At 41.8% G+C, this 12,368-nt stretch overlaps 1 protein-coding gene across 4 annotated transcripts in view; it reads left to right on the top strand.

Moving 5' to 3' along the window:
• SMOC1 (SPARC related modular calcium binding 1) overlaps window positions 1–12,013 on the top strand; it is a 188,688-nt gene extending 176,675 nt beyond the window's left edge. For all 4 annotated transcript variants that reach the window (XM_075843400.1, XM_075843399.1, XM_075843398.1 and 1 more), the window contains 3 exons: window positions 3,565–3,812; window positions 10,176–10,229; window positions 11,563–12,013. In XM_075843400.1, the coding sequence (XP_075699515.1) occupies window positions 3,565–3,812; window positions 10,176–10,229; window positions 11,563–11,579 (319 nt within the window). In that variant the 3' untranslated portion in view covers window positions 11,580–12,013. The remainder of the gene's footprint in view (window positions 1–3,564; window positions 3,813–10,175; window positions 10,230–11,562) is intronic.
• The last annotated feature ends 355 nt before the right edge of the window (window positions 12,014–12,368 follow it).

The raw sequence follows: 12,368 nt of genomic DNA, 5'->3' as shown, positions 1-12,368 counted from the left end.
TCTTTGATTCTCTGGCAATTCATTGTTGCCATAAAGAAATTTTTTATACTCAAATCTACATCCATATCAATCTCCACATCTTATTTGACCAAATTGGTCCCAGTTAAAATGAAAAAATTCATGTTGATGGAGATTTGGTCCACAAAATATGACTGTAGGTCAACACTTCTCAAAGTGTGAGGAGGCTGCTCATTGGCTGTTGAGGCGCGGCTCCACTCTAGAACTCCAGCCAGAGGTCACAATAACGAGGCATCATTGACGCCTGTAAATGCTAAAAAAAATATTATACTGAGCTGCCAGGGCGGTAATGCCAGGCGGCTCCTAATGAGATCATTCGGTCGTCTGCACATTGAACCAGTAAGGCTCTATGTGTGCACCTATGTGATGTCATTAGGAGCCCTGGCATCACTGAATTTTCTGATGAGGCCTGAGTAGAAAACGTTTGAGAAGCCCTGCGACCCCTATAGTTACAGTCGCGTAACTATAGGGGTCGCAGCAGTCACAATTGTGGCCCGCCGCACCACATCAATGAAAAGTTACTATAGTAACTGGGGCCTATGTAATAAACTACACGGGCCCCCGTTACTATAGTAACTGACAGTGCTTACATTCCTCCTTCCGGAGCGCAGCGGCGGTCCTGACGTCACAGCGCTGTGCGCAGCGCATGACATCACAACGCTATGTGTTGCGCACAACATCCCGACCCTGGATGGTGTTTGGACCTCCGCTGCGGCCGAAAAGGAGCGCTACTTCCCCTTCATTCCGGTCACTTTCTCACGCTAAATCACCGTCACGGACGTGTCAGTGATACACAGTGTGAGCAAGTAAGGGAAATGAAGGGGAAGCAGCGCTTGTACGAGCGCTGCACCCCCTTCAAAACAGCTGAACTCGGGGGTCCCGGGAGTCAGACCCCGACCCATCAGCTATTGACGTGACCCCACGTCATTTTTAAAAATAAATAAATAATTGGAAAGAACTATGTGGGTTCCCCCATTTTTATAACCAGCCAAATATAACATAGCACCAGCAGGCTAGCATAACCAGAGTGGGAAGGGCCACTGTTTTTGGGCTTTTCCAGCCTAATAATACCAGCCTGCGGCCACCCCAGTGCCCGACCATTACTACAGATATTCGGGTACAGCATCGTACCCAGCTCTTCCCGGTACCCCTGGTGGCAGTGGGTACCGGGATAATAAGGGGGGTTAGTGTTAGCCTCTTCATGTATAACATTAAGCTCCGCCTTAGTAATGGACGTTGTCAATCAGCCAGCAACTATTAATAAGGCAGTAGTAATAAAGTTTAGAAAAATACAAAGGCATAGGAAAAATATTTAATTGAAATAAAAATCCCACACACAACACTCATTATCCATTTTATTGAGAATAAAAAAAAAGCCATCATCGAAGTAGTCCTCGAATCCGAAGTAGTCCAACATCCGAACCTGTAAAAAAACACAAACACACAAAAAAAATTAGTAACACATAAAAAAGCAAAACAATTATTATTGTTACATTTCCTGGGTCCAGCGCTTGAGCCACAATGTCAGCGAGCTGGGCCCTATATCTAATCCTATCATGTGTGATACTGTTTGCTCAGTCACTGTATCTAATCCTATCATGTGTGATACTGTCTGCTGAACCACTGTATCTAATCCTATCATGTGTGATACTGTCTGCTGAGCCATTGTATCTAATCCTATCATGTGTGATACTGTCTGCTGAGCCACTGTATCTAATCCTATAATGTGTGATACGGTCTGCTTAGCTACTGTATCTAATCCCATCATGTGTGATACTGTCTGCTGGGCCTTATATCTAATCCTATAATGTGTGATACAGTCTGCTGAGCCACTGTATCTAATCCTATCCATAGGATAAGGTCATAGTGCTATAGATATGCTGTCTCGTATATACACATATACATACACACATGTTTTTTTGGGGGGTATATGTATTGGGGCTATTTCCCCTGACTATTTAAGTCCTTAGTGACGCACCTGGCTGCTAGTGCTGCATCGTTGGGTCCACTTAGGAGACCCAGCGATGCAGCTGAAAGCTGCAGGCCGTCGGCCATGAGAAGTTTGGGGGGGAGGCCCAAGAAGAATATTTGCATCGGGGCCCATGAGCCTTTAGCTACGCCCCTGCTGCTGTAGATTATACAATTTAACAGAAAGAAAAAGCAAATTTGGTGAGATTTATCAATACTATGGAAGGAGGTCCCTGGATGAGCGCTGAGGTGATGTGGTAATGGACCTGCGGCTGGAAATGTAAAGACAGAGTGATCTTCCGATTGAAGCTGAGATAATGTTGTGCAGGGAAGGGGAGAAGCTGTATAATTCTGATTGGACAGCGTCATACAGACAACACAAACACCGCACACAGAGAAAGAGCAGAGTTACCGCCCATTTGGCTAGTATAGCCTCATTTGCATATTAAGGTCATAACTTTAAAATAATAAATGTTTTGGGACACAATTTTAAATGGAATTATCAGCGTGACAGCGTCTATTGGATTAGTTAGGAGATTGGGCATTAATAAAGTAGTGACAGATCCTCTTTAAAGAGAACCTTTCACCTGCCCATACAGGTGCAGCTGAGTGCAGCATGTAATGGGGAGGGCTGCACAAACCTGGGGCACTTTACAATTTTGTCCTACCCTCCTCCGTTATTTAGATATCGGTGCCGTTATATTTGGTGCCCGATATTTAAATAACCCCCTGAACTGTCCATGGGGTGTGTAATGGCAAGTGTGCGTGTAACACTATCCAATCAGCTACGGACAGTGTCACAGCAAGAGCTGGAGAGAGGAAAGCGTGTGCGCGCGCCCGCTCTCGCTCACTGTTCAGCTCTCGGCAGACAATAACAAGACTGTGTGATATCTCGCGAGAGATCACACAGTCTTGTCCTTGTCTGCCGAGAGCTGAAGAGTGAGCGAGAGCGGGCATATATGATAGTCAAAGTGCATATACTATGACTCATGTAATGGGGAATTTAATAATTATCTAACATATACTTATCTCAATTACTCCCAAATCAAATAACTGTTTACAAAACCTATATTCTGTAAATCAAAAATGCAGAGGAGAAGTTGTAATGCCCTTCATGACTCAATGTACAGAATAAAAACAACATAAATGGTATCTATATTTTGCAGGCTGCATGGAGGCAGATACATATGGACTTTTTACATAAATGTTTGCTAGTGCCCAAATACTACTGCCATAAAGTATCCAAATAATACTAACATATACTGCTGACATAACATGGCAATATATTGCCTGCCATTTAATGTTTTGCAGCGCCACTCTCAGGTTGCTCCCAGTAGTCCCGTCCTCAGGGGAAAGGGTTAACACAGGAAACGGGCCCTGGACAATTGATTAGTTTACCAACTTCTCAAATTGGTCTTGTGCAATGCCCTACTATATTAGATAAAGTGTCTCCAAGTTGGAGTGTCACCTTAAAAGAGGAAGCTGAGGGTCTAATGAATGAAACGTGCAGTCTATGACTGTTCCTATGCCTTTTAAGATGTTGCTATGACATGTAATGTTAGTAACATTATTTTACAGATTCTCAGAACCTGATCCCAATCACACACTGGAAGAACGTGTAGTTCTGTGGTATTTCAGCCAGCTAGACAGCAACGGCAGCGAAGACATCAACAAGAAGGAGATGAAACCCTTCAAAAGATATGTCAAGAAGAAAGCTAAACCCAAGAAATGCGCCAGACGTTTCACCGACTACTGTGATCTAAACAAGGACAAATCCATCTCACTCACAGAGCTAAAAGGATGTCTAGGTGTACGCAAAGATCCAGGTACTTCCCTATTCTGCCGTAGTTCTTTTCAAGACAGAACTGCTCTTCGGGAAATCCAGAATTCGGCATTTCACCGTTTTTTTAAGCCAAGGACATTTGAACTTCCAATTAGTTATCCTGCGTCCCTGTCAGCAGGCGACATAGTACAGTTTACAACCAGCTATATGACTGATCCCAACCTAGGCTCTCCACTTTTTGTAAAACTATAACTCCCAGTATGTTAGGTAAGGCTTAGGGAGTTGTCGTTTTTCAACAGCTGAAGAGTTTGGCCCCCTGGGCATGGACGGCCACGGACAGTCACCCGCATTTGTGGGCTGTGCTCCCATTATAAAGTGTGGGAGCACAGTCCGTAAAATAAAAAAATAGGACATGTCCGATTTTTTACGGATGCTTTCTACGGCCTGGAAACCTACGGGAATGTGTTTGTGGGTCATAGAAATGAATGGATCAGTATTTTGATCCACAATTACGGTCCGTAAATACCGATCAAAATTATGGTCGTGTGCATGGGGCCTAAGTGAATGCGAAGAAGACTATAAAAACCGCAAACAGCTTGCTGATCCGAAGCTACTGGAGGTTGTCATGACTTTGGTCACTTTGCTGTATATTTGGATCACTCACATTGGAAGTCGGAGTAATTTAATTAAAACAATTTATTAGACAGCCAAATTACTTGTTTACATGGGATTACAGAACATAATGTAAATTCACCAAAAAGATTTCATAGCTGTAGCAGCGACATCAGAGATCAAGGACTGAATTGAAAATGTTCAATTAGTGCATGTCTAGGGTTAATTATCATGCTATATGAAGTGTGTGAATTGGGTGACAACCAATATGGTGGCCATTACAGATCACACACTATTCCCAGACTCCTGAATAGCAAATATGTCAAATATGCCCCAATTTTGTTTTTGTATTTCACGCTGCTTATATTCCATACTGCTGTACAAAAAGGAAGCTTTACTATTTAGGACATAAGTAAAAGTTTCTTTGTCAGAACAGGTTGGTTGAATATACAGTGAAACTTCTTTAGGCCGAACACCCAAAATAGCACAGAAAAATTGTGTTTTATGGGGGTGGCCCTATCAAAGAAAAACAGAACGTCGCTTTAATGCAGTCAAGAATTACTCCTACACAGATACTGACAGACATGATGCTAAGATGTTACTGTAGGTAGAAATACTTTAGAATTATCATTAACCCTTTCATTGATGCCCCTGTGACCAGGTCAAATTTTCCATTTTTGACATGCACTTCTTTAAACGATAATATTTTTGCAACCGCTTTTAATATCACAACTATTTTTACTTTGGTTTTTTTACAAGACTTATGAGGCTTTCATTTTCTAGATTAGTTGAACTAATTCAGTGTTTTACATTTTTTATTATGAGCAGACAAATCACCAAAAATGTGAAAAAAATAATTTTGGGGTGTTTTTTTTATATATATTTATCTATATTATATGTATATAGATATATGCATGTTGTACAGCTCTGTAACAATTAGTCGTCTTCTCTTTCCGTCAGCCTGGATCGCTGTGATGGGACAGTGAAGAAGGCTATAAGTCTATAGTCACATGATGTGAAAAATAGGGCAGTTATCAACAAATCAACTGTCAGTTTTTCATGGCTGTTTTGCATCAATGTGTCTCAAAATATGAATCCATTTCCCGGCCGTCTGAGCATTTTTAACCAGCATTTGCCACCCGTTTTTCATGACCATTAAAAAAAATAGATTCATTTTATTTGTTAGGGTTTTTTTGTCCCAGCCACCTGAAAACACCATGTAGGTAGTACCACAATACTCCTGTAGATCGTGCCAGTGCCCACATAGATAGTGCCCACTATAGATAGTGCCACAGTTCCAACTGTAGATAGTGCCCACATAGTGCCACAGTTCCCACTGCAGAGGCTGCCAGCATAGTGCCACACACAGTGCCCATGTAGATAGCGCTAACCCCCTGTAGAAAACACCACCCCCTGTAGATAGCAGCATCCCCCCGGTAGATTGCACCAGACCCTCCCACCCAATCCCTGTAGATAGCACCACATAAGCTCCCTCTAAAAGCGGAATCCAAGGTCAGAGTGATCTGACCGGGGATTCCACTCCAAGAGGGAGCTTAGGTGGCGCTATCTACGAAGGGGGATGCTATCTACAGGGGGGGTGCTATCTACAGGGGGGTGCTATATACAGGGGGGTGCTATATACAGGGGGTTGCTATCTACAGGGGAGGTTACTATCTACTATCTACAAGAGAGGTAATGCTATACGCAGGGGGTGGCACTATCTACAGGGGGGATGTGGCTATCTACAGGGGGGGGTGGAGAGATGTTGAGGGCTCTGTCCAGAAGGAGAAGCCCTGGCCAGCGGGGGTTTCGCTCCTAGAGGGAGCTTAGGTGGCGCTATCTACAGGGCGTTTTGTGCTATCTACAGGGTGGTTGTGTGTGGTGCTATCTACAAGGGGTTTCGCGCTATCTACAGGGGGGTTGTGTGTGGCGCTATCTACAAGGGGTATTGCGCTATCTACAGGGGGTTGTGTGTGGTGCTATCTACAGGGGGGCTTATTCCGGGGCTCTTAAATCCCCGGCAGACATGAGAGTGCAGCACTGCTTACAATGAAGCAGCGCTGCACTCATTAAACCCCGTTCCAGGCTGCCAACATTTATATACATGACAATTGTGCAGGGCATCAGCAGTTGGAACGTATATAGCCATATGGCAGTCGTGAAGTGGTTAATAAAATACTATTCACCTGTTAGATACCTACACAGTGTTACCTGAATGCCAGTAGTTACTGATGCCATGTTTCGTCCATTTAGTTAGTCTATGGATGCATTACTAAAGACTAATCTGTGGGCTATACCATTATTATTGTTTTAGACTGAGGCAGCTGCACTGTTATAAGAAAGGTATGTGAGCAGAATCTTAAATGCATTTATATTAGATAACTGTATAATTTCCTATTCTATAAATAAAATTAATTAAAGAGGCTCTGTCACCAGTTTCTAACTACCTAATCTAATCTAATAGGTGCTTTGATGTAGATAACTACTGGTTATTTTTTAACAAAAAGCGTTTATTATTGACCAAGTTCTGAACATTTTTCGATTTATGCAAATTTTTTCTAAATGCCCAACTGGGCGTTTTTTTTCTATTCACCAAGTGGGCGTTGTATAGAAGCGTCAAACACTTCTCTTCATTCCATTCCAGCCCAGCTTGATTCACGCTGTGATGTCACTTCCTCCTGCAGGTCCTTCACCGGAGCGACACATGACTGAACAGACATCGCTTCCAGCCGTGCCAGGACGTTTATCCGAAACTGCAGCGGCTGGAGGTGATGTCTCGCGAGATCAAGCTGTACTGTGAATCAAGCTGGACTGGAATGAATAGAAGTGTATGATGCTGATTGGTCAGCGTCATACACTTTTCTATACAATGTGCACTTGGTGAGTAGAAAAAATTGGCCAGTTGGGCATTTAGAAAAATTTGCATAAATCGAAATTTCATAACTTGGTCAATAATAAACACTTAAAAAAAAAACAGTAGTTATCTACATCAAAGCACCTATTAGATTAGGTAGGAGAAAGGCAAGTTATAAACTGGTGACAGAGCCTCTTTAAATAAATAAAAACTGGACAACCCCTTTAAATGCTCATTATTTTTTGTACTTGATAGAAACAGGGGCTCATCTATAGGGGGTGCCAAAGTACGGACACTCCTTGGTCCATTACGAGACCCAAAAGGTCCCTCTGCCCCATATGAGGAAACCAATATTATGAATGATGCATTATAGTTGAAGGGCCTAGTTACAGATTTTGCATTGGGGTGCAGAAGCTTTCATTTACCCCTCTGGACAGAAGAGTACGTAAAGAAGCACTCCAACCCCCCCCCCCCCCCCTTTTACATATATAATGTAGTGCAATATATAGCTTACCTGATGTTGTATTTCACATGTAGCCGCTCCGTTCTGCGCCCCTTTACATGAGTTGTTTATTCTGTTACCACCGCTGGAACCTTCACATGAAAATATAATAATAGTTGTGTTGTTCATTATTATTACATTATATTTATAGCCACCTTTATATTTAGGGACAATAATGTTTGGATTTTAGCCCAGCTAACCTGCCGCTGATTGGCAGCTTTCTCTCTATGCACAGTATGCGGAGAAAAATGTTAATTAGCGTCCGGTTGGCCTGGGTTAGCGGCAGGTCATGGATATTGGCAGCAGAAGAGAAAGTAAATTTTATTTTAAAAAATCACTGATTATTGAAAAATAAGTAATACAGCGATAGAATCAGGGTCTCTGACACTACTTTATTCTAACCTCACATAGTGCATCTTAAAGCCGGTAACCGATGACCTTTATGACTGGCGTTTCAAACGCCAGTCTAAAAAGAAAGTGCGTCAGAGTGAATTGCTCCAGATTCATTAAAAGGCGCACACCTGTTAATATATTTTGCGCATTTGGACTGTTCTAATGTCAGAAAATGAAATCTTGCACCAAAAATTGCACCATTTTCTGACTTTAGTATTAATACATTTGTCAAAAAGGTGGAGACACGCCCGCTCCAGGTAAACCCCGCCCACTTTAATCTTCACTTTTCCAAGGTGCCAAAAAAAGTTAAATAAACATGAAAATATGGGATTTTAATGCAATTTGTGCCTGAATTCTGGCATATTTTGCTTAGTAAATCTCCCCCAGTGATTTCACATTACAGAGATGAGATAGACAGTGATATCCCTGCTCTGGTATAATAAAGATAGTGATGCCACTGAACACGGGTATTAACCAGAGTGAGGTAACAGCACAGGAATAATGGACACAGTGATGTCACAGTACATGGATAATAGAAAGGATATTGCACATAGTGATGTCACAGAACAGTAATCATGGTCACAGTGTATGATAATACCGAGATGACAAAGTGATTTCACAGTACATAGAAAATAAACGCTGACGTTTTAAGAAAAAGCTATTGTGATGTCACAATATAAAAATAATGTGCAAACGTATTACAGAACAGGGACAATAAACCGTAATGTCACAGCACAGAGATAATAAACACAGCATCATAATACAAGGATAATGCACACAGTGATGTCACAGGTCAGGGATAATAAATTACTTGTATGGCCTTATCTGTTAGAGTAACCTATGGGCCTCCTGAGGCCCAGGTGCAACTGCAACCCTTATAGTTAATACAATTAAAATAAAAACGCACACGTGTAACGCTCCATGTGCCTCTGTGTGAAAATCAGAGGCACGCCGAGGCCTAAATTGTGAAACAGCATAGATCCAGTTAATGGGATATTCCAACCTCCAGCATTTTTCATGAATAGATTAAAAATGCTAGATCGTTGTTGGTCTGACCGCTGGGCCCCCCACCGATCACCATATAGGGGGACCCTGGTACTCCGTTCCCCCCAGCCGTAAGACGAGTTTGAATGGAGCAGAGGCCAGGTATGCACGGTGCCACTCCATTCAACGTCTACAGGGATAACGGAAACAGCCAAGTGGACCCCTACCGATCTGGCATTTTTCACCTATCCAGTAGATAGATAAAAAATCTAGGGACTGGAATACCCCTTTAATACTTTTGGTTTTAATATTCTATTTTTCTGTGCTTTAGGGGGCTGGTCGTTGATGCCACAGCATCTCCCATGCCCCCACTCCAAAAAGTTAGGACAACCCTGCTCATTGTCCTTTGCTCTGCCTCATGTGCACTGTTTGAACCCTGCATGGGTTAATAACACTGTACTTTGGCATGCATACATCCCAATTATATCAGTAATAGAAAACAGAGCTAATCGTCCACGAAAGAGATTATGGCAGAAAATTGTACATGGAGTCTGTGAGGTTTACATTATGTCATCTTATTAATGCTCATATTTGTGTTATCACAACCGTCAACAAATCAACATTACCACATGTACATGTAAAGATGAAAAGCCACAATTATTATTTGCTGCATAATGACTGGGACCTGATCATTAGCAAATCATCATTTTCTACTTCTCTGTTGCTCAAGGGCATGAGATATCATTTCATTCCACCAAACCCATCAATCAGTGTTTTGCTGCCCTCTAGTGTTTGTTTTAAAAAATAACATCTTGTATAAACCAGAACACTTCCAAACTTTACCAGACCTCCCTACATATACAGATGGGAAACAGGGAAAGGATTATGGAGCATGGTATAGCCTCTTTCTATCCTTGTCTCTACACGCAGCGCCCTGAGAATTGTACCAATTAACAGAAAATATATAATAGAAAAAAACAGTAATGTAATATTGATAGTAATTCCATTAAAGATATATTGTTATAAAATTCCCCAAAACATCTTATACAACTTTATTCCAGGTGCCAGCGCTGGCAGTTTTCCTCCCGGAAGGAGACCAGGCTCTAATCCTTTCAGTAAGTAATAAGTATGATTATTGGATTATTTATGTTGCAGTTGTGACATTCTACTTAGGGTATGTGCACACACACTAATTACGTCCGTAATTGACGGACGTATTTCGGCCGCAAGTCCCGGACCGAACACAGTGCAGGGAGCCGGGCTCCTAGCATCATACTTATGTACGATGCTAGGAGTCCCTGCCTCGCTGCCGGACAACTGTCCCGTAGTGTAATCATGTTTACAGTACGGGACAGTTGTCCTGCAGCGAGGCAGGGACTTCTAGCATCGTACATAACTATGATGCTAGGAGCCCGGCTCCTTGCACTGTGTTCGGTCCGGGACTTGCGGCCGAAATACGTCCGTCAATTATGGACGTAATTAGTGTGTGTGCACATACCCTAATACTACATTTGGCAAGTATAACATACTGCTATAATAAAACTACTTAAAGCTCCTCTGTTATACCTCCTGGAACTATATGAATAAATTAACAACAGGGTGTTACTAATCAATGCTGACAGTGACAGACTGTAGGGTCAAACCATATTTATACAATCCCAGGAGGAATAACAGAGGAACGGCGCACTGCAGTACTGAGAAAAGATGCTTCATTATTGTTATGTCATGGGAATAGAAGTATTTACTAAGGCTCCTGCACGCGGCCATAAATTTGATCTGCAATTATGGACTGTAATTGACAATAAAAGTACGGACCCATTCATTTCTTTTGCCCACAGACGCCTTCCCGTATATTTACGCGAAGCTGTCCGGGCCGTGGAAACGACCCGCAAAAAATAGGACATGTCCTATTTTTTTTATTTTACAGACCCTGCTCCCATAATTTATAATCGGAGCACAGCCCGCAAATGCGGCTGACTGTCTGCGGCCGTGAAAACGGGCACGGCCGTGTGCAGGGGACCTAAAACAGACATGTCAAGAGGGGTGAAGTAAACTATTTCTTTAAGAACTCATACACCCTAGTCTTATGCAGGACTATACAGCGGTACTTAAGAGTCCCATGTGACGCTTTATGATGATCCGTTTGACGCTGTATTACGGGTTATTCTCCACTATTTTCTACTATGAGTTGAATACCTTTGTAATACAGCATCTGATGGAGCATGCCATGATTTTTCTGATGGATTGATACAATATCCGACAAAATGCCTGCGTATGAAAGGCTCAATACACTTCTATTGGTGCTATATTATGGCTCTGTATAACTCAAAGCTTGTACGAAGCCATAATACGGTCATGTGCACGAAGCCTTATGACAGGTCATTTTTGTGAGAAGTGTGAAAACTTCTTTCTTTTCCATATTAACCCTCACTTTTTTTTTTTTTTCAGTAGGTCGTCTAGTGTAGACATTCATACAATATGAAGAATGAAGGACAAGAGGAAAGAGCATCGTCGTATTCGGGCCAATCACGCAGGCAACCGATGGAGCTCTCAATATTTGCACTTTTAAGTGGACTTTATACATAACATTTTTTTAATCCAATTCCTGATGTGGAGAGAACGAGAAACATTGTGTTTTTTTTCCTTATTAGACTTTTTTAATTAAAAAAAAAAAAAGAATCTGCTACTGACATGTTAGTAATTGAACTCTGTGACTGGATAAGAGAGTTGTGTATATAATTGTATATGTAAATTGTACAGTCTCATTTGTACAGGTCTTAACACTTTGGTCTTCTATAAGATTCTAGTGGGCCCCCTGTTCCTTTTCCCGACCTTCATCTTGTGATAATAGCATTCCTGTTTATTTTCCTTGTATTTTGTAAATTAAAAGAATTATTAAAATGGTGCAGCGAGAAGTTGTATTCCAGCAGGTCGTCCATTATCTACACTGAGCACTGACTGCAGGAAGGTTAGACTGAAAAAAGAGAATTCACATGTAATTTTTTTTCTTTTTTTTAGTAAAAAAATGGTTTAGAGACACTTATCCATCTTCAGCGTGACTCCTAATATTCCTATCATTTATAGTAGGGGGCACAGTATCCCTCATAATACATAGCCCAGCTGAGCTTGAGCAGAACCATTTTTTAAAGAGTAAGGGTCAGTTCACATGTAGCGTAAATTCTGTGGATTTTCATTGCGGAAAATCCGCAGCATAATACAGTAGCAGTAGAGTGGATGAGATTTGAACAAATCTC

The sequence above is a fragment of the Rhinoderma darwinii genome, chromosome 12 (assembly GCF_050947455.1).
Source record: "Rhinoderma darwinii isolate aRhiDar2 chromosome 12, aRhiDar2.hap1, whole genome shotgun sequence".
NCBI classification, from domain to species: domain Eukaryota; kingdom Metazoa; phylum Chordata; class Amphibia; order Anura; family Rhinodermatidae; genus Rhinoderma; species Rhinoderma darwinii.
Note: the sequence above shows the minus strand (reverse complement) of the source record. Positions and strands in the feature narration are given on the sequence as shown.